Source organism: Cynocephalus volans, chromosome 9, assembly GCF_027409185.1.
Source record: "Cynocephalus volans isolate mCynVol1 chromosome 9, mCynVol1.pri, whole genome shotgun sequence".
NCBI classification, from domain to species: domain Eukaryota; kingdom Metazoa; phylum Chordata; class Mammalia; order Dermoptera; family Cynocephalidae; genus Cynocephalus; species Cynocephalus volans.
The window spans coordinates 68560771-68585182 of NC_084468.1; the positions used below are offsets into that span (position 1 = coordinate 68560771).

Sequence of the window (24412 nt, forward strand, 5' to 3'; positions counted from 1 at the left end):
TTTGAGGCTGTCAGTCTAGGGTTACTTCACCAGCGTGTTGTTAATTATTTAAGTGAGAGAACAGGGGGAACCATCACCACATCTGTCACCCTCACACAGGAAAAACCTTCACTCATTGTTGGGCCAGATGTGTTTATTCAAAACACAGACTAACTAGCTACTTAATGGGTTTGAATCCTTAGCCAAAAGCTAATTAGGCAAACATATTAAATATCAGTCACCTTACAAGGCTAAACTGTTTCAGTTGTGTTGATTTTAATCCAATCTCATAAGAGAGCTTATCACCTACAAAAATATCTGAAGAAAATTCAAGGCAAAGGAAAGGTCCAAATTACTGGCAACATAGACAGTAGAACAAATAATGATGTCCCCAAATACCCAATACATTAACAAATAAAATTTAAAGCTCTGCCTCAACGGTATCCTTTAACTGATACAAAAAAAAAAAAAAAAAAGGCAAAAGTAATTCTTTTAGACAGATCTCCATCCCAAAATATTCTCAATTTGCTTGTAGGTGAAACATTAACATCAAAAAAACAAATGAATGGTAATTTCTGATGTCTAATATTTATTATGCTATGTGTGGTTTTAAAAAAATTATATCTCACAAGTATTTAGCCTATCTACAAATCATTAACGAATATCAGCAGACTCTATGGTATTCTATTAAAAAGGAGACTGTGCCAAAGGCAAATTCTGGAGAAAACAAAATCAGTGCCTAGGATAGAACAGGCATATTATATTTTATATCTGCTTTGAAGAAGAAAGTAAGCTGTCTTCCTTAACTAGTCATTATTATTTAAAAGCCAAGATGGTTTCTGCTATTTTAATGGTATATCCTTCCAACATAGGATTCTGACCATTTTTCTCCTACCTATCTATCTCCAGATAGATCTCTGACCCCAACAATTGGATGACCAATTTAGCTCTTTCTATTAACTGGTAAACCAAAATATTTGGGAAAAATTAATACTTTCTTCCAACAAACACTCAGTGAATCTACTCTGTGTTGGGCACTGTGTTAGGAGCTAAGGATACAACAAGAAACAAGACAAAATTTATACTAGCAGGAAGAAGATGCACAATATGTGCTTTGGAGAAAAATTAAAGCATGAAAAGGGGGCTGAGCCCGTGGCGCACTCGGTAGCGTGCTGCGCTAGCAGCGCGGCGACGCTCCCGCCGCCGCGGGTTCAGATCCTATATAAGGATGATCGGTGCACTCCCTGGCTGAGCGCCGGTCACCGGAAAAAAAAAAAAAAAAAAAAAAAAAAAAAAAAAGCATGAAAAGGGAGTTACAAACCCAAGGAAGGGAGAGGATTGCTTCATTAAATAGGGTGATCAGAAAAGGGCTTACCTAGAAGGTAACACTTCAACTAGACTTGAAGACAGTGAGGGAGTGAGCCTTGAAGGAAGAGCATTCCAAGCAGAGGGGGCAGCAAGTATTAAAAGTGTTGAAGTGAGAGTGAGCAGATGTAGGCAAGGAACAGCAGAGGCCAGTGTGACCATATGTGAATAGGGAAGGGGCAAATGGAAGATGAAGTCTGAGAGGGGGTGAGGAGCCAGATCCTGTAGAACCCTGTAGAATACTGCAATGATTAGACTTTTACTCTGGGTGGAATGAGAACTCATCACTTAGAATTTTAAGTGGAGGGTTGACAGAGACCGATCTGTTTTAACGGGATCACTCTTGCCAAGGACAGAAACAGAAAGACTGGTTGAGAGGCTAATAATACAAGCAAGAGATGACAGTAGCTTGATCCAGGATGGTAGTAGTGGAGGTAGTGAACTGAGATTGGATTCTGGACATATTTTGAAATTAGAGCTGAGAAGATTCACTGATGGACTGTGTGCAAGAAAGAAATCATTTGTGACTCAAAGGTTTCAGACCTGAATAACAAAAAACATGGAGTTGCTAATGACCAAAATGGAAAAGATGGTTTGGGGAACAGATTGGGGGGAACAATCAGGAGGACTGACATAGAATTACAAATTCAATAAAACAGGATGAAACATCAAGTCAATGGCTTTATCATAATTCATACAAGATGTGATTACTCAGAAAACCATAGAGTTTTACTATGTACTGGGGGTTAAGATGGCTCCATGCAAAAATGGACCTGCCTTAAATTCCTATGTCAGTCTAATTTAGCTATAAATGTGTTGTCATTAACACTAGATTATTATATGACACAGAAAATAAATAATAGTCTTATTTTTGTTAGTTATATTATACAGCTCCTTTCAAACTATTTCCAACAGAAAGCTGATGTTGATACCATTTGCGTGCATGAGCAGAAGTGATGTCCATATAGATATCCTGACTATTGTAGGCATTTGCAAAAGTAAAGTCAACGTAAAAATACTAAAATGATTCTGTAGGGTTCCATAAAGAAAAATATAATCTTCACTCTCTGAACATTAATCCAGACTTTGGATAGTGGCCTTGTATATTTATATTTTTCTCTGCTCTCAGTGACAGATCAGTATAAAGTAATCATAGAAAATTGTATCCTATTCATTATGCTGAACAATTGCATCCACCGCTGTTGGGCTAGGGAACATTTGAACTATTTCTAATCATTTGCTTTGTGACAGAGGATAGCAAAAAATCACAAATGGAAATGCTAAGTTACAGTAAAACTATTTGTATATAGATGACTCAAATAAAAGCCCTTCTTCCAAACTAAATATTTCTTGTTTTAACCAGCTATCATTATGTTTTATTGCCACACACGCAAAAATATGAGAATAGATCTTATGAATAGAGCACAAATTAAAGCACAAATTAATACAAATGACAAATATTGCCTAGTCCAAAGTATGCCATATTTAGCCACGTTCCTATTGCTCTTTAACCTTAATATTTATTAAAATCTACAGTAATTGCTCAAAATCTTACTTTGGAACTCTGTAAATGTGAGTATGTGAGAGTGTGTGTGTGTGTGTGTGTGTGTGTGTGTGTGTGTGTGTGTGTAAATTCAATATCCCAAAGTTCAAAATAATGGCTCTGTCTCTGATTACTTACAGGCTCTAACAATAGTTTTCAAACCCATCCCGATAAATATTTACACAGCCTTTAATCAATATTTTTTAAAAAAACAAGATAAAATTCACGCTAGCATTTTTAACCTACTGAGAGGATAGTTGAAGTACTAACTAGAGTTGCTTGCTTAGGAGTCAATGTTTAATACTCAGTCTGGACATTAAAAAAAAAGATACAATAAAACCACCAATGTATCTTTGTCACCATTTTCTAATAAATTGTCACTAAAATGTTTTAAAATTGTTTTTAATGAAGTACTTACTCTCCAACTTTATTCAGGATAGGTGCAGGACAAAGCATAGAATTAAGCTGTACACTTACTGGTTTTACACCTAAAAAATAAAATGCCACTGAATTAATAAAGGGTTTTATGTATCTCATAGGGTTTCATTAATAATATTAAGAACATTCTGCAATTACAGTTCAAGTGTTGAATATTAGGTATATTAGCATAAAAAACTTAAATAAAGAGGAGAAGGAAAAAGGAACAGGAAATGGAAAGAGATTATGTGCTCCATTGATATATAGTGTTACAAAATCATAAATTTGGATTTTTTTTACTTAGGCTAAATTTACATACAGCTGCAGATACTATAAAAATATCATGTTGTTGTCCTAAATTGTTCAAATATCTCAGATTTTTAAGGGAAAATGCTATATACATATTTTCAAAGCAGAATTCAGAATAGATGGGGAAAGGAAGATAAATGTCCAAAGGAAAATGAACTTATTTCATGAATTTAATAAAATAATTGCATCTACAGTAAATAAATACTTTTTGTAAAGCTGGGTGCTTAAAATGCCCTTGTAATTTTAATAATATATGGAAAAAAATGATCTAGACTAGAAATATTCAGAAAGTTATGCAATCAAATGGATTATTCTAGAATGCGAATAATGAAAATACAATTTTGACTCCACCTAGTTGAGGACTTACTTTAATAAACTTAATCTTATGTAGCTAGATAAATATGTGTATATTTTAATCCACTCAAATATGTATTCAAAAAAAGTTGAGTAAAACTAACACTGAGATACAAATGACTATTGAATTGAAATTAAATGACTTTGTCCTTCTCAATTGCAGAAAGTACAATGAAGAGATTTTAGTACAGATATTACTGTTTTGCCTTACCAAAATGGTGATCTTAATAGGAAACAGAGGAATTAATTATGACATTTCCCACGCTGAGATCCTTGCCACTTTAGTTCAATAAACACATATTGAACAGTTACTATGTGTGTGGCCAACCAACGTCGTGCCAATTGGAGTGTTTATCACCAGCAGATAAACAGCAAAATTGCAGATGAATCTCTCAAAAAATAACTCTACGGGAGTTCATAGTTATAGAGTCTGCCTTATAAATATAAATTTTTAGAGGGCAATATAATCATCAATGAGAAAAAATGTTTTAATAGAGACCCAAAATACTCAGAAAACTAAGATCAATTTAAGAGGGAGAGTTTTTCTCAGAATGAAAATAAAAACATTGGCTTTTTTGAAAGTCAAGGCTAGGGAATGTTAAACCCAATTCCATAAATATAATCACTATCAACAAACACCGTGCTATGTGGACATTGGAGACTCAAAAGACCTGTAAGGCAGAACAAACAAAAAAACCTGTCTTCAAGAAACTGACAAATTATTGGGAAATTAGATAAAGAAACAAGTAACAAAAAATAAGACAACAAATAGTAGACAGTCCAAGATAATTAGATTTTAAGGCAAGAATGGCAAGAAATACGTCTGTGGAAAAAGGCAATTAAATCAAGCGGTTGATGCAGTCTATGTAAAGTCAGGAAAACTGGATTCAAATATCAGCTCTTCCCATTATTAGCCATGTCACCACAGGCAAGTTATTTCATTCTTTCAGCCACAAACCACCATCTGAATAATAAGGCTACTTAGGACAGGGTTATTAAGTTGTGAATAAATGTTGCCATTATTAAATAACTACTAAATCATTATTATTATTTATATAATCATTGATACATCACTTCTGTTTTCTTTGATTAAAAAATAGAGCACTGCTCTTTTTAATCAGAGAAAATAGGAAAACTCTTGATGCTGATATGCTGTGCAGATATTAAAGCACCACAGATTAATTGGGGACTTACTCTTTGTGTATGTTTCATTTACAGTATAAGTACAGAGTACACTGCCATTCCGACTGCCCAACGCAAATCCTCTTCCAATCAAAACAATTTGAAATTCCTCTAAAAGTAGAAGGAAAAATAATCATTTTAATCACTGTTTTACGGGGAGCGGGGGGTGGGGGAAGACAACTTGAAAGTAACAAGGTACATGGAATGAATTTCTTCTTACTATTAACTAATAAAAGTGAGAATGTGCCTCTGTATTTCCAAATGTGCTTGCTTTCTTAGACCCTCTAGGTAAATGTAGTGAAGATATCATTCACTGTCACATAAGGATGCATTACTTTATTTTCTAAACAGAATGTTTCCCAACAGCAACCAAGGTATTAGAATAGAAACATAGTCATTCTCAAACAAATGCCCCACAAACTTCCTCAAATTCTATCCTAGGAAAATATCATTAGGAAAGAAACTTTTGTTTTTTCCACTCTCAGGTATTAAGGTTTGGGAATGTGAGAAAAAATATCTAATTATTCATGTTCTTTGGTCTTAGAAAAGTAATGTGTAGGGTTTTCTTTAGTCTAGTCTCTCCCATACAGAGCTCTTCTTTAGTAGCTTCTTCACTTTACTAGTTCTGATTTCATTTTCTACTGCATACAAACTTGTGAATCATCAGAGATCATATATTTTGGATTACTGATAATCTATGGCCAGTTACTAAAGGAACTTGATTTAACTTATTGTACCCTCTGAGGAGCAGGCACAGAATGTTAGGAGTGGAAGAATGGGCTAGGAAAAAAGTGAACTGATCGAACATCTTGATAAGCAGTAAATGCTTGCTGCTTAGCTGCAAAATAATATATCGACTATTTTAACAATGATTAACTCTTGTTGAAAAGGTAAACTGAGGCATAATAAAATTTTAAAGAGTTTATTTGAGCAAACAACGATTCATGATCGGGCCGCCCCAGATCACAGGTAGTTCAGGACCAAGGAACTCAAGGGGGAGGCTTTTACAGGACAAATATGAAAGTAAAGCAAAGAAAATATTTGATTAGTTACAGATACACAGTTGCCTTATTTCGTCTAGCCCGATGGAGAGTCCCTAGTTATGTAATTATAAGTTTGTTGTTTCTTTTCATTGGTTAGTCTGAACTTCTATTTTTCTTTAACACATGCATTTACAAGAAATAGCTTTAAGTTTGCTCATATTTGTAAATCGAGCAAGGTTAAAGTCACTTAGGCCTACCTGCTTTTGTCTGCTGAGGAATTCTTCAGGCCTGGTCTCCTTTTAATTTACTTTAACACTTTGAATCCTCTCAAATTTCTATCTAACATAACTCAACACATATATAGTTGTTGACTATGGAAGAAAATACTGCCAGGCCACTCTCCATTCAGTGAGTTATGAAGGAATTTTACTGATAAATTAAAATAAAGTGCAGGTAAACTTAAAATGTGATTCAGTAGGAGCATGGGCATTAGAGTCAGTCAGACAAGGATCTAATAAGCAATTGCTACTAGCAAGGACTGAACCTGTTTCTGCTTCAGTTTCCTCATCTGCAAACCAGGGATTATAAAACTATCAAATAGTCTTGTTATGAGTATGAGGGAAAATTACAGAAGCAAAGGACCCAGTGTGTACCCAGCATAAAAGAGGAACTTAATAAATAATAGCTATCATTTTAATATTATTTTTCTATTTATTTTTCTTTATCTCTAGAAATTTATTAACCTATGATTTTAGAAAAGATAATCCTGCTCTGGGATGATCAGCTGTACTACTTTTCTTAAACTTTTCAATAGTCATTCATTAGGGAGTCTAAAACATAAGACCATGTCCAACAGTCTGTGGTAAATTATACAACATGTTTCCTCCCCCACCAGACTCAATACATTTCCTTTTTAAAAATGAAGTCAGCTTGAAATGAACTCTAGGTCAGACTTGAAGAAGAAATAAAGTAGGCCAGAGAGAATCATACTCTCTCAGGACAAGGATGGCTAAGAGGTGTAAAAACCTGAGTCTGTTCTTAGCACCAGCTGACGAAACCACCTGCTTCCTTCCTGTCATCCTCCCATAAGTCACTTCCTTATGTGCCCTGAGCTGGCAAGTACTGTATCTTGGCCAGGTCATCAAAGCATGGAGCTCAAAATCTATAGATACCTGACTGCTTGTATAATCAGATAAAAGAAAAGATTTCCTATTTTATTTTATTTGCCATAAGAAAGGTCTCAAACGTGAACTAAATATACAGAAGACTCTAAAAGCCTGTCACACAATATGTTCATTATTTAAAATAACATTCCAATCTTAAAAATTTGAATTTAAAATAGAAATATTTCAAGGAATTATTTAAAAATTCTTACACAAAAAAGATGCCAAAAAAGTTAATTTTGCTATTCTCTTTCCAACACGAGTTTCAAATCATATATTTCAGCTAGGAAAAAAACACAATTTGTTACATGGTATTTTTAAATTCTAAACACTTACCCCCCACACAGACACTCGAGGGCCGCAATTCCAAGATTTCGGTGCATGACTGGGCTAGTATCTAAATGGGAAAAAAGGAGTCCAAATTACAGAACAAATTATAACATACGAAGTGAATTATAAGATTACTAATAACCTTGAGGTCCTCTCCTTACTTCAACAGATAACAGAGAAAATTTATTAACTATAATACACACAGCTACCAAGCTCTTAGTGAACTTCTGTGTGGTATTTCAGGGTATGTTCTGAAATTGCATTCCATAGTATCTTTATTCTATTAGAGTAAATCTAAATAAGCACAAGTAAAGTAGGTGTGGCCTCAAAGTCTGGCAGCTTTGGGTATAAATAGATAGCTAAAATTTCGTGACATCGTAAAATCTATGTTGACCTTCCCCATCAGCAAGATAGAAATCATATCTTCTGTTTAATAATGTTAAGTTATTATGTTTTCTATTAGAAAGTTCAATATAATATCAATAAATAAGCACTCTATTTAACAGTGGCATTTCTATTCCATTTTTCAGGCTCAATTCCCATGGGTGCTAATCCTCCTTACATGCATCCAACATTACACTAGCAGAACACAGACTCCTTGTATATGAGCCAAATATTATTCTCAAAAACACAGACTCTGGACTCAATCATCCCTGGAGCACAGGAAAGAATGGCTCTTAGCCTGTTCTGAGAAACAGAAATCACCATGCAAGGCACAAGGCTACATATGAAAAACAACAGTGATGAAATAGGCTGCTTCTAAGGGACACAACAATCCTGTCTTTATTTTTAGGACTGCTCTGCTCTACATTATCAAAGTCAGACAAATTCCAGATGATCTCTGAACAACATTCTTTTCTTGATGGAAGTTAAAGACAGATGATATACAATGGTTTCTAACATCTCCTGCTCTTAACTAGAACAGGAAGGAAGGACTGTAGCAGGAAATAGAAATGTTTTCCGTGCTTTCTTTAATAACAGTGAGAATATAAATTCACAGCCCCTAAAATCAACTGTGTCAAAACATGAAATCTTTGTTGCTGAATAAGCATGTCTAAAAAGGGGGCATCATTTGTACTTTGTTAGATTATTTCCCAGGGAATCCAGCTTTTCACATAATGATTGAGACTTTAGGAAACAAATCTAATAAGATTTGGAATCTGAGATGAGACCTATTTAAACTCAGAAATGACCAGAGAGATTTCACAGGCACTCCAAGACCTTTCTACACCCAAACACCTCCTCTTGATCTGCCACTTTAACTATGGTGACCAATACTCATTCCTATGGATTTAAGAATCAAGTGTCTTTGTAAAAGGTGAATGTGTCCATTTGGAAGGGTAATATCTCAAATCCCTAACATCTGTAAAATTTTCACATAATCTGATAACAAGACTCTGAAAGAAACAGGGTAGAAAAGTCTTGCAATGGAATATGGAGATAAAAATGTTCCAATTAACAAAAATTAACAAAAAACATTATAGTTATGGCCAATTCGAGATAAAAGTGAGGACGGTAAACCACAAAAATGAAAGGTCAAAGGAAAACACAGAACCCCCAAATATACTTTGTCTGCTGCCAGTTCTGAAGGACTTTATTTTAAAACAGATTCTATTAAAGAGACTGTATCTTTCAGTTTGCAATCTCTTTCTTACTTATTTTAGCCACACCTCTGTCAGAATTTACTCAAAAATGTTTTAAGTTCCAGGGAAAATTATGAGAGAGATTTAAAGATTGCATCTATTGTAAATAAAAACCTTTTTTTTAATCCCTTAGAACAAGGTAAATCAAAAAATTACAAAGGCATTTTCTAAAGACCATGTCATAGAATATGCATCCCAGAATAACCTCTATGAATCTGTTAAATTATTTGTTTTCTCTTTTCTACCAATATTGACCATAACTTAATCAGATTTCATAATATTTAAGACAAAAGTGTATATGTTGACTTCCTCTTCTGATGTGTTCTAATCCATGGAAATATTCCCAAATAAATAAATATTTCTAGGTAAATGTATCCAGATAAACCAGGATCAAGTGAGCAATTCTCCTATGGAGATCTCTTTAAGGCTGGAGAATAAGCACCTTCAAGAACCAATGATGATCTACATCTCTGAAGCCTGATCCTGTTTATTGCCTGTAGGGTATTTTAATTTTAAAGAAAAGGTTCAGGGTGATTTAGGAATTTATATTTTACTGGACTCTGAGATTAAAGAAATCAAGTTACATTAAATAGAAATTAAGAATAGCTAAAGTAGGTTATACCCTGCAGTAAACTGTATAATACACATTTATACGTAAGAACACACTTGCATTAGTTTAATGTTTGTACTTAATTATTTTCATAAAATAAGTTTTTAAAGAAATAATAAAACTGAATGAAGCAGTGACTTAGGTAGCACATTCATCGAAAGGCAAGGAGTTCAGACCATGAGTCATAAAACTGGCACCACCACCTGATGCAATCCAACTGAATCTCTACAACATTATCTGCTCTTTTTTAAAGTTTATTTTATCTTTTTAAATCTCTTTGGACCTTATATTACTTGAGTGCATAGTTCACCTCTTCTATTAAAAGACAAACTCTCTGAGGACAGAAATGGGGTCATATTATATTGTACAGCCCTGTCAGTGCCTGACACATTGTTTTGTATTTGCAGGACAACCAATACGAGGGGTTCCAGTCAAGATGGCAGAATAGATGGTTCCCAGCATCACTCTCTCCCACAAATTAACCAATTTACAACTATAAAAATATAACATCAGCCAAGCTGGGGCCTCTGGAGCTCAGGGGAAGAGGAGGAGAGACCTACGAAGTTCATGAAGGTGGGAGAAACTACGACGAGAGAAAGAAAAAGCTGCTCTGAGCATTTCAGGCTGCAGCTGCTTTAAGGCTGGAGCTGCTCAGCACATGGAGCAGGAGCCAGCAGAAGCTGCAGCTGTGCCCTTCAGATGGAGTTACTTGGAGGTGGCAGGAGAGAAGAAGGCCTTGGAAGCCCCCAGGACAGCAAGACCACTAATAGGGTTCCCATGGACCCATGCAGGAGCGAGTAGCCAGAACAACTGAAAAAAGGGAGCCATTCAGTGGCCGGTGAGTCATCACATGGGACCAGCGCATGGTCTGTCCCATGGGAAGTGTTTGGAGCATGGGCGGTGGGCGAGATGGGAACACCAGGAGAACACTGGGGCATAGCAAGGACAACTGATCTGCCCCCCAATCAGCACAGGACCACTCAGAGGAGAATGCAGAATTGCATGGGGTGCAGTTTGATGAAAAAACTCAGGCCCAGATCAGAGTTTCTACACAACACAGATCCACCGGGTCTCTGGAGAGCTGGAAGTACCTATAAAATCAACCATTAAACCCTGAGCTGCACAAAAAGCCTTCCCTAGGGAAACAGCAGCAAAGTAGAAATTTAAACAACCACACAGCTCAAGTACTGGTTCCCACAGGAAGTTCCCACGTGTTAGAAGCAAGGGACAAAAAATTAGTTCTAGCCCAAGCACACCACCAGTACCTTGGGGCCCACCAGGGGACATGAGGCAGGAGAAGTGGACCGGACCCTCCTCCCACAACCAGGCACACCGCACCCGTACCTCAGGGCCCACCTGGGGTCTCAAGGCATGGAGAAGGGAACTGGACCTCTCTCCCACAACCAGGCACACCAAGCCAGTGCCTTGGGGCCTGCCTAGGGACCTGGGACATGGAGAAGGGGACTGGACAACCCTCCCACAACCAGGCACAACATGTCAGTGTTTTGGAGCCCACCCAGGGACCCAGGGCATGGAAAAGGGGTCTGGACCTCTTTCCCACAACCAGGCACACCAAGCCAGTATCTCAGGTCCCACCCAGTGACCTGAGGGATGGAGCCAGGGACCAGACAGACCCTCCTCCCACACCATGCACGAAACGCCAGCACCTTGGGGCCCACCTGGATACCTGAGGCATGGAGAAGGGGACCGGACCCTCCTCCCACAACCAGGCACATGGCACCAGTGCCTTGGGGCCCACCCAGAGACCTGGGGCATAGAGAAGGGGACCAGACCGCCCTCCCTCAAACAGGCACACTGCACCAGCACCTCAGGGCCTGCCCAGGGACCAGAGGCGTGAAGAAGGGGACAAAACACACCTCACAACCAGGCATACCACCAGTGCCCAGGAGCATACCAAAAACAGCACCTCCACGTGGGTATCCCACCACAGCCATCACAATAACCATGGCTGCCGCAAAAGTGGCTAGATGCCACAACCACCACACAAATGGTCCGTCAGCCACTGGAGTGCATTCACAGAAGAAGAGTCACCAGCAGAGACAAAGAAAAGAAGAGGATGTCTCTTTCCACAAAACCCATTTCAGAGTGACAGAAGAAGCATCTGCTCTATGATAATATTAGGGGAACTGATCACATCTCTCAGCATTGGACAGATCATCTAGGCAACAAATTAACAGAGTAACCATTATTGTTTCAGAAGAAGAGAAGAAATCTAAGGCAATCAGAGAGGGAGGGAGAGGGAATGGGGTAAGGGGCAAGATTGGACAAGGGGCATAAAGAATAATTATGATTTGTAACAATATATATGCTAGTAATATTGATTTAATCAACATATCTCAATGATCAGTCCCAAAAGTATGTAATCTATTTTGATTCAATAAATAAATTTTTTTTAAAAAGACTGAATGAATACCTTAATAAGAATATTAATAATGTCTATTTAATTAGCAAACCAACAATCACATTAGAACTTAGACAAGTCAGGATAAAGTTAATTTATGTGAAAAAGCATCTAGGCCTTCAATAAATTATGAATGTTGAAGCCCAGTGAAATGGATTGTGTCTTCCAAGTTTTATGTGTTAGTAACTTGATCCCCACTGTGACTGGTAAAAGGGTGGGAAATCCTATTATGCTAATTGAAAAGTGGGGCCTTGAAGAGATGATTAGATTCTGAGGAACATGCCTCATGAATGAACTAAAAATGGTAGTCATGGGCCTGGTTCTGAGGGCATAAAAAGGAGAGTGCGCGAGGAGCTCTCTCTCTCTCTCTGCTCCATCATTTTCTGTGATGTGAGACCCCTGCATTGCTGTAAAGTCAGCACCAAAGAAGACTCTCACAAGATGTGTTCCCTGGACTTTGGACTTCCTAGTCTCTGACACTGTAAGCAATAAATTTCATTTTCTTACAAATTACCCAGTTCAAGGTATTTTGTTATAAGCCACAAAAATGGACTAATACACCCAGATATCCATAATTTGAAAAAAGTTCACTAAAATCATTTCCAAATGAAAAATAATCAAAGAGAGAAAGGGAGAAGAGAGTTTATGCATTTTTAGAAAATAAAATTTGTTCTAAATTTGGTTTTTCCATATAGAGATTACCATATTACTACATTAATATAGCAGCAACTAGAAATCAAAATAATTTGATGTTTGAATGCAAATAGTTTACATTTTTTAAACAATCAGTTCCATAAAAACAAAATAGTTCATAATCTATTCTCACCAAGTAACTGTACAGTTGAAATGTTCAAGATATCAAACTGGGTTTATTATATTAAAACTGTTATCAACCACATTGTATATCGACAAAATAAAATTAAAAGAAAAAAAAACTGTCATCACTAAACGTCAACTGACAGAGGACAAATATTTTAAACAGTCTAGTTAATTTTTGTCAAAATAAATAGTTATAGATTGATTAAACACTGGATCCGTCTATGATAATTGACCATATATGATAATTGATGCATTATCTTATGGTGTCCATCTATGATAATTGATGTATTATCTTTCACACCTGCACTTCCATCATTTGTGCAACAGAGGAATTTGTAAGGACGTTTTCTCAAATATGTGTTGCCATCTGTATTCATTATATCTCAATAAAAACATAAAATAGCTTCCACTAAAGATCGGCCTTACTTGACATCAGAAAGAGCTCATAGCACCACAGAACAACTTTAAAGACAAACCAAATGCTATTAATAAAACCAGGGCACTTTAAGTTATATAAACACTAAATACAAAATTTCATCATTTGAGATTTGGTGGAAAAAATATGTACATAAATTTGGCAAAGAACTTGATGCTCACCATGAAAAAAGTATACTACTGAAGCATCTATTCATTCAAAAAGTAATATCAGTATTAAGGAGTATTTGCAAATGAAAAATAATGTACACATTAATACCAAATCCCTACTTTTAACTCCTGAACCATTAATATGAATGACAAAAATAAAACTTTCAAAATTAAGTACAAACATCAGTAGTCAAAAATTCAAAAGAATTTCTAACATGATAATAATTAATTATTGGGCACTTATGTTCCAGGAAGTGTGCTAAGCTCTTTAAATTTCTTCAGATAATCCTCACAAGTCTGTGTTTATAAGCCAGTGAAAATCTATAACAGAAAAGAGGTTAAGATATAGAATTCTAAATTCTAGTATTTGTATAAAAATTCTACATTCCAGTATGTTGTTGAAATAAATTAAATGCCTAAAGATGGTTCCCTATATTTAATCTGTATAATACTAGTCACTGACTTTTCTCATTATTGAAACTTTTAGTATTTAAGATGTATTTTTCTTAAATACCTCCTTTAAAATATATGGTTAAAAAGCCTATCATGTACAAGAGTACGTCAAAAAGTTCATGGAAAAATAGAATTAAAAGATAATATGAATCTTTCCATGAACTTGTTGAAGTACCCTCATATTAACATAAGTAACTCAAAATGTAAGTATTTCCCCTTATCTGAGTTATTTCAGATAAATCTGTTGATGAAATAGTGAGATTCACCCCTTACAAAATACACTTACTTATTTTCTGTTGCACCTAACTGGTTGTATAAAATTTTGAAGCATTATTTGTACAATTCAGAAAATTCAGAATGCTCTCAATAGTTCAGTAAACACTACAAACACTAATTTAAAGGAATTTCTCTATTTGGCAAAGGAGAAGGGTAAAATAGGATAAGGTTGTTTATGTCTCCCTCTTGATTTGTTTTTGGTTAGCAGCAAGGCCGGATGCAGCCTTAGGAGTTAGCTGCGAATGTACTGCCTGCTGGCCTCCTTGAGATTACAGATGTTTGGCAAAAGATAAAAGCGGATCCCACTGCTGTCCCTTCTCTGCAGCCCTATTTGAATGAGGTATCAGAATGGTGTTTCACCCTGGACATGCCAGGAATGTTCCAAATTAATTTGGATTGAGTCTACATCTAGCATAGTATAGTCAGGTTGTAAGATTTCACTATAGGCCAAATTTCCATGCTAGATAACATGCACTTTGGAATCAGAACTGGCAAGGTTTATGGTAGGGGGGTTGGAAACCATTACTAAGACAGAGGCACAACTGTTTCAAGAATCCTATTGGTTAACAAAGGCGTTTCTTATCTTGCTTGTCTATAGAGTTACAATCAGGTCTTTGTAACTACTGAGTAATAACCAGATAAAGTGATAGTATTGTTAAAGAACCATTCACAGCAGAAATAACAAAATAGCATCAGAAGGTCTGAATTTTATGAGAAACTTGACTAAATTTTTTCTTTCTTAGAGTTTTTATGACACATATGAGGGTACGTAATTCCAGTTTTTTCATGAACTTTTTGAAGTACTCTCACATGGAGCCATATTTTGATGGAGATCTTGTAAGTTCCTGAACATGTTTACAAAATGGACACATATTATAATAACAAATATGAGGCACGTAAGAAGTAGTAAAAGCCATATTATGGCCTGAAAAATGCATACAATAGATATAGCTATGGCCTTTTTCTTCTGACATTTAGGATAACATGGAATTACTTTGTGGAGAGCTGTAGTTGGATATAGTCAAGATAAAAATTTAGCATGGAATAAATTAAGATGGGGAGATGAAGTCAAAATAATAATTTAGGACCTATGATGTCTTTAAATATTATGTTGAATTTTGGAAAAATATGTAGGAGCTAGGCCTTATGATTTGAAGATCTAGCATCCAGTTTGGGGGAAAAAAAATATTTCTCACAGCTAACATAAACCAAGACAGATTTTAAAATCTAAATTTTATTCCCAATTTCTAAATGGCAATGTGAAGGATACTACCCCTTCCACTGAAAAGTAGAATACAGGACATTCCAGAAAAACCTAAGTAAATAATTTTTTAATGTATGACACCACATATTCAAAATTCAATCTAATATAAAAAATGTATATATCACAACATGTTATAAATAGCAGCTGCTCAATTAATGATTACTGAATTTAGTTGAAAAGTAATGTAAAACTTTTTCAATAAAAAACATGAGGATTTTGATAAGACAAATAAATGGGCTGCCTAACACTAAAGAGTTAAGCATGTAGAAAAATACAGAGCTTAATGAACGGGGGCTGCTTGAATTAATCAAATCACATTTTCAGTTACACTCAATGAAAGGAAAACTTATTTAGATGAATTTAAATTCTGATAATCAATGGCACCCATAAGCCATTGAACCAGATGCAAAAAATTAAAACAAAAACAAATAAATACTAAAAACAACACGAAAAGGAACAAATTTAAGACATGTATAATCTAAAAAAACGGGTTTTAAAATAAAATATGATAAGATATGTAAAAAGAGAAAAGGATATTAAATCCCACTGAATAGCTTCCTTTTTTAAAGATCGTTTTTTAAAGATCAATTCTAAATAATGTTTTTCCCTCAAAACAGAATATTTCCTTATATTTAAACTCTCATATGTATCCAACTTCACCAACATTTTTACAACTCTGTTAAAAATTCTAAATACTCGTCCCAGCAATAATTTTTTAACACTAATTTTGGGTATATAACATCCTCGACAACCAGTCATTACAGATAATTCACAAGCACTCTAGGTGTGTCCTTAACAGATAGAAACTACAAATTCCCATGACACACAGCATGTCAGAAAATATCAGTAAGCATAATAATGAAGTTTTAAAAAGGAAGCAGTTTTTTTTTCTGAGTCATTGAGCAGCTCTAAGCACTCAGAAGTTCATCTCAATTATGAAAGATTCCAACTTTAAATTTCATAAGGAAAAATCACTCTCCAGCATTAGCTGTAAAGGTCCCAATAAAACAAAACATGTTTATAAAATAAGCAGCTAAAACAATTGGAAAGATGTTTTTCATACTCTTTTCTTGTTTCCTTTTTACTTTTCAATATTCAGATATGTGATTTTTACTTTCTCTATGGCTGCCGAACCAAGCAAATGTTATTTCTTCTAAGACGTAACACTTCAATTAAAAACAATTGCTATTTGTAATCACATGTTTTGGTTGAGTTCATTCTCTAAAAATGCTTGGAGCTTCAAAACATCAGTTGCTCAATACAGCCTGCACCACTCTGACCCATTTCTAAATATGGATTCTCTCTTCTTCTGCAAGTAAGCAAGTAATAAAAGCACAAGTGACAAATTTCTAAACAAACTTTTACCCTAAGAAATCTAGGAAAGAATGTAAGTCATAATCTTTGCCTTGTACTCTTCTTAGCTTCAAACAAAACAAATGCATAGTTCTGATTATACTGTTGGTGAAAATATGCCCATATCACAAATCCTGAAACAAAAAAGCCAAATGACATTTAAGTTCCTCTCATCTCACAATTGCAATTTTTATAACAAATCATATTAGTAGGTCTTCCTTTTTTACTATAGCATAGAAAAATGCCAAAAATGGGATTGTGCTTTGAAACAAAAGTTTATCTGCCTCTACTTCATTTTTTTTCTTTTTCTTTTGGTCTGCTCAAACTCAAGAATAATCGTTTAATAATTATCTTAAAGAATGAATAGGCTTTCTACAAAAAGTACTTTAAAATTATGGGAAAAATAATAATAAATGTGCTGTTTGTTTTAGAACCTAAAGAAATTGAGTCCCAGCATATTTTTCACTCTCATGTATGCATTGTTTCATATTGGTTTTATTTGCCCAATCTCTTATTTTATTAACTAAAACATGAAATAGATCTGCCAAGTATTCTAAGTCTATATTTGTTCCATTTGATTTTCCACACATTCAGAGTGGCAAATAAATTGTTTCTCTATGCAACTAAAACAGAAAAAATATTTCATCAGTTCTTCCATTAATTTTACAAACACATATATAACTGAGAAATCATACATTTCCCCATTATAATTCATACTGATGGTACATTTGGTCATCGATCTTAACCATTTCTCCCCCTTTCAATGTCTTTCCACTCAATTGAATCTGCTTTCCAGGAGAGGTGAGCCTCCATGGGTCATTCCCTTTTTTAGCCCAAGAGATTAATGTTAAGAAATAAAAAATTGGCACTTAATTTTGTCTGTGTAACCCAATGCCATTACTTTAGTTTTCTCATTAAACTCTCATTATTTATTAAAAGTGAATGTGATTTCCTTAAACTATAATCCCAACCAAACAAACAACAAAAAAGAATAATGTTATTAAGTAACATTAAGTAATGTTATTAAGGACAGTGTATGTCAAGATAAGATTATAAAATATCAGTTAATAAAATAGTTTAAAGCAAATTTTCCATTTGTTGTTTTGAGGTAAGTGGAATTTAGAAGGAAGGGGGTGCCTTATTAGAATATATATAAAAAATATTTGAAATGTATTTGAATATAGTGGACTATAATAGCTACTAATTTTTTTTTCCTATCCCAAACAATTTTTCTTCCTTACACTTCTATAAACAGTGCCCCCTTTCTATTGGGAAAATTGTACTACACTCCATGTGAGGCTGTCAACATCAATCATGATACCTTCTTCTCCCTCTCCAACCCCTTGTCATGGGGTGGGCATATTACCAAGACCAATCCAAAAGATGTTGACATGATGATTGGTACAGGAATGATCACATGACCCAACTGAGTCAATCAGAGTCCTTAGCTGGGACCCTATATAGTGATGCAGAGAGACAACAGCACTCACTTTCCAATGGGCTTGTTAACTGAGGACCATGTAAGCCTGAAATCTTTCACAATTACTGTCCTCTGTCATTCATCTAAACAAGAGAATGAAGCAAATAAAATTAGAGGGAAAATTTGCTGAGAGAAGACTCTAAGAACATGAGTGATTCTCTGGGTCCAGCTGTGCCTGAGATAATTCTCCTCTCTGGACCACCCAGTTATATAGGCCAATAACTTCCTTTTCCTCCCCCATTAAACTAGTATTAACTGAGTTCTTATCATTTGTAATCAAAGAGTTTTAAATATTAGAACATAAATAGGATGAAATCAAAGTTACATAGAATCAGAAGTTGATTTTTTTAATGCTCAAATGTTCCATAACTATAAAAAATATTTTCAAGAACTTGTATTGATTTCATTCACTCATTCATTGTTAAATATGAGTTAAGCAATGACCACTTACCAAACACTGTATTAGGCGTTAGTCAAAAAAAAACCTGGGGTGGGATGGTGGACACAGTTGTAACCCTCATACCATTAATGTAAAGATACTATAATGAGATACTTTATCTACATTCAGTACTAAAGATCCTTGGATAAAGAAAAGTCCAGAATAATCTGATTTATAGTGATCCTCACATTAAAGCCAGTCCTTTTTAACTGGAAACTGATTGCCAATTTTGAGAAAGTCCTACAAGTTTTGGATTTTTTTTTCCTATGAATGCTCATGCTTTAAGTTTTTCATCAAACTATGATTTTACAAATAAAGGTTTCTACAACTAAGCAGTCAACATTCATAGCAGAGCCTGCTAAAATCACTTAAGCTAAGGTCTTACCAGAATGTTTATTAGGTACCCTCTTCTCCTATGAAAACGATTTGCCTGTAGAGAAAATGAGTTTGTGATGTCTTCTCATTCCATTAATACATAGGTTCAGACACCTTTCTCAGATACTTTCAAATAAAACAACAATGACATCACACATTAATGAGAAAAACCATTTCGCTCCAAAAGTCAAATGAAGCTTATATTTCCAGCACTATGAATGAAGTTACTTTTCGAAATACATATTCTACTTTTTCCCTTTAGAAATCATCTAATACTGTTTTATTTAAATGTCCTACGTGTATGAGTGATCACTCCCCTCCTATTTACGTTCCTATACTTTTTCATTAGGAATGTAGAAACTCTGGCGTTCACTGCTATCACCTAGAATGGAGTGCTCTGAATTCTTTTGGACCAGGGTTATTTATAAAGCCAACTTCACAACTGATTCATCTTTTTCTGCTTAATGTTTTCTGGGATACTCTTATTTTTTTAAAAAAATGTGGAAATAATAGTAAAACATTCCATGGCCCTGTTTTTAGAAAAATAGGAGAGGAGGGCTTCCACAGAGCATTTTGAATTTTATTCTTTCCATATTATTCACCAATCTGTGGTTTTGTTTTACTTTCAATGTTTTCTTCTACAGTGCTGCTTGAAGAAACACTGCACTAGAATTCACAAGGTACTCAGATGCCAGTCTGACCTTTACTCGTTCAAATAAAATTTCACTTTCAAATATAAGTCCTACATTCACCTCCCCAAAAAACAAAAAGAATTTTATTTAACATTCCAAGATTTCACAGATAAACTAAAGTGAAAAACAGAATTATGGACTTGTCTTTGCTGACGATGAGAGGGAAGAAAGAACAAGAGCAGGCACAATGGCTCAATTCTAGTTTTCTAAACTTAACTTTTCACTGGACCTCCAATTTCTTAAGGAACACCCCCCACTGGGGGGTTTTCTTAAGCTCAGTTCATCTTCTCTCTCTGCCCTCTTCCATTTTGTCCAGCAATACTCCTGCCTCCTCTGCAAAAACAGCTTTCACTCTAACCATTCCTAGTTATTCATATTAGTCAGGGGCAAAATGCCCAAGTTACAATTGACTCCCTTTTCTGTCCCTTTAGTCTGACACTCAGTGAGCTCTCAAAGATGACTGGTAAGGGGATCTTAACTCTTGACTTGGTGTTGTCAGCACCATGCTCTCTGAAGTGAGCTTACCAGCCATCCCTATACAGGGGTCCAAACCCGTGGCCTTGGTGTTATCAGCACCACATTCTCCCAAGTGAGCCATAGGCCGGCACTGCTACTCATTTTTTTAATGCTTCCCAAATTCATCATTTTATTTTCAGTTTCGCTGTCATCAATATAATAAAAACATCTAATATTTGCCAGCTCATATTTTCCATATCCCTTGAGACCAGCTCAGCGCAAAATATAAATATTTTGTACCTGGAGGTTCAGCGCCATGCTGTACTGACATGATTCTGATCAAGACAGAGTTTATTAAGTTCTTCCCTCATGGTCTTTGACCTAGTTTTATTTTGAACGAATTAGAGTCCCAGTGCCTGAAATAAGCCCTAAGGAACTATGATCCATTGGGGTGCTATTTCCCCCTTAACAACTGGGTTTCTACTCTGAATCTCTAATTAGCACTACAAGTCCCCCAATAGGAATTGTGGTTCTTTTCTGAATGTGGGGTCCTGAAATTCTATGTAGAATGTCATGGGAATACTGAGTCTTGTTTCCCAGTTATTGGCTGGGTCCTGATCCCATTGCCTGAGGATTTGGAACTACGGCACACCCAAGTACTTGACCAAATACTTGGGTAGCTACACCGTCTATAAATCCTTCTTGTTATAACCCACATGCTCAATTTGATTCTCTTATATGTCAATGTCATGTCCTTTTATACCTAAGGCCTGGATCAAACAGATTGCTGGCCATCTCTCTCAGTGGGCTGCCCTGCAGAAAGATCAATATCCCCATTCCATGTAGTCCTAGCTTACTGCCATTCCTAGCTTTCCACCAAATGTTTTAAAGCCCTGCCCTTCTGACTAAAATCATTCTTAAAAATCATCTCATTTAATTCAAAAAAACCATCCAATGAAATGGAAGTCATTGTTCCCATTTGACTAGTGAGAATTATAAAACTCAGAGAGATTACATTACAGGATGTACCCCAGGTCACATTGGCTAGGCAGGGACAAAGTTGAAATTTAAACTCAGGTCTTCCTATTTGCAACCTTATATTGTCTCCACTATATCAGATTTCCTTTACCATGTCTCACAAGGACATCTGCAAGAGCATTATGTATTACCTCCCCATCTTCTAAATCATCCTATACATTACCATAAGAGTACTCTTCTTAACTTTTATGGCCATCGTATAAATCTCATGCTCTAAATTAATCTTCCAGGGTTCCCTGATTAATTATGAAATAAGTACTAATTCCACATGCAAGTATGTGAGGGTCTCCATAACCTGGATTCAGACTACCTGTTAACATTTATCCACCAGACCCTCCATAATCCTAGCCAAACCACACTCCCTCCTATGACTCAGCTACTCAGCCCAAGTTCTTCTTAAATTTCTGTGTTCTCTGCTTCTAATTAAATCTACTCTGATTGTCAGAGCCTAGTTCAAATCCACCATAAAAAGCCTTCCATGACTTCAAATAACCTAGCCTATTTTTACATCAACTTACACTCCAGCCATATTGGCATTTAACACCAATTACATTATAAGATTTTTTTTTTATCTTATAGGGTGACTCACTGAAATTTCTTTCCTCCAAATCCCCACAACACTTTGTAAATTTTGCAGGAAGCTACTGTATTCCAAACCTTGAATCATCATTATTTTTAAGCACCATTAGAACATAGAATTTGTCTTACTTAAGTTTGTATCCCTTCTTCCAAGCTTAACATAAAGCCTTAAAGATAATAAGGGTTCAGTATATGAGTGAATAAAAGAATGAGTTCATAGAGGAAAGAAGGGAAAAAAAGATAAAAATGTTTTTCACCAGTATCTACTTGAAATAATAATGAAATATAAACGTTCATATGTGCTAGTTAAGATGGGAAATAAAATAGCCAAAGCAATCCTAAGCAAAAAGAACAAAGCTGGAGGCATCATAAAGCTGATTTCAAAATATACAACAAAGCTATGGTAATCAAAACAGCATGGTACTGGCACAAAAATCAAACACATAGACCAATGAGATAGAATAGAGAATTGGAAATAAGTCCACATATCTACAGCCAACTCATTTGCAACAAAGGAACCAAGAACATAAATTGGGGAAAAGACAGTCTCTTCAGTAAATAGTGCTTGGAAAACAGAATACCATACACAGAAGAATGAAACTAGACCCCTATCTCTCACCATATACAAAAATCAACTCAAGATGCATAAAACACTTAAATGTAAGACCTGAAACTATGAAACTACTAAAAGACAACATAGGGGAAACACTTCAAAACATCAGTCTGGGTAGAGATTTTATGAATAAGATCTCAAAAGCATAGGCAACACAAGCAAAAATAGACAAATGGGATTACATAAAGCTAAAAAGCTTGTGCACAGCAAAGGAAATAACAACAGAGTGAGGACACTTGTAGATTGGGAGGAAATATTTGCAAACTATTCATCCGACAAGGAATTAATATTCAGAATATACAAGGAAGTCAAACAATTCAACAGGAAAAAATCAAATAGCCCAATTTAAAACTGAGCAAATAAGCTGATTAAACGTTTCTCAAAAGAAGACATATGAATGGCCAACATACATAAGAAATAATGCTCAGATGAGGATGCAGAGAAAAGGGAACTCTTATACATTGTTGGTAGGAATGTAAATTAGTACAGCCACTATGGAAAACAATATGGAAGTTTCTCAAAAAACTACAAATAGAACTATGATCCAACAATCCCACTAGTCAGAATACATATAAAGGAAAGGAAATCAGTATGCCAAAGGGATGCTTGCACTCCCAAGTTTATCACGGCATTATTCACAGTAGCCAGGATATGGAATCAATCTAAGTGTCCATCAACAGATGACTGGACAAAGAAAATGTGGTATATATACATAGTAAAATAGACTCAGCTATAAAAAAGAATGAAATCCTGTTATTCTCGGCAACATTATTGAGCCTGGAGGACATTACGTTAAGTGAAATAAACCAGAAGCAGAAAGAGAAATGTTACATGTTCTCACTTATATGTAGAAACTAAAAGTTGATCTCACAGAAGTGGAGAACGAAATAGTAGTTACTAGAGGCTGGGAAGGAGAGGGGAATAGAGGCCGTAGGAACAGGTTGGTCAACAATTACAAAATTAGAGCTAGATAGTAGGAATAAGTTCTAGTGTTCTACAGCACTGTAGGCTAACTATCGTTAACAACAATTTATTGTATACTTTTAAATAGCAAGAAGAGAGGATTTTGATTGTTCCCAACACAAAGAAATAACAAATGTTTGAGGTGATGGATATACTAATTATCCTGATTTGATCATAATACATTGTATACATGTATGCAAATATGATGATGTACCCCATAAGTATGTACAATTATTATGTATCAATTAAAAATAAGAAGAAATACAAAAGAAAGATTGAAAATTATACCAATATTCCATAAAATGTTACATATCATGTTGGCTTGGAGAGAAATCTAAAAATCTTGAAATAAACACATTTTCCCCAAAATCAAAATAGACCATCTAAATAATTTTCTGAATCAAATAAATCTTAGATGGTCATAACAAAGACCTATTCAGAACCATGCATTTTTAAGTTATAAAAGACAGAACTACTACAGTGTTTCTTCTTTTAACTATAACGAAGAGTCTCCAAAATGAAACTCCTATCTTTGCTGGTTAAGAAATTCATTCTAGTGTAACTATGTCTTAATGACATATTATACCTTACACCTTAAGAAGACCAGACCATCCCAGTCACTGGATTTTAGGGGACAGCAAGGGAAAAGAAAGAAAACAAGAAAACCATGTTAACTTTTCTTAAAGGTGAACTTCAAAGAAATTAACACAACGACAATTAATGAGAC

The 24412-nt window shown here is 35.2% G+C and overlaps 1 protein-coding gene across 2 annotated transcripts in view; it reads right to left on the minus strand.

Annotated features, from left to right (window-relative positions):
• The window catches only part of ANTXR2 (ANTXR cell adhesion molecule 2), a 152844-nt gene that overhangs the window by 108975 nt on the left and 19457 nt on the right, over positions 1–24412 (minus strand). For both annotated transcript variants that reach the window (XM_063108222.1, XM_063108223.1), the window contains exons 8-10: positions 7632–7692; positions 5162–5260; positions 3306–3375 (exon numbers count right to left, since the gene is read on the minus strand). In XM_063108222.1, coding sequence (XP_062964292.1) covers positions 3306–3375; positions 5162–5260; positions 7632–7692 — 230 coding nt within the window. The remainder of the gene's footprint in view (positions 1–3305; positions 3376–5161; positions 5261–7631; positions 7693–24412) is intronic.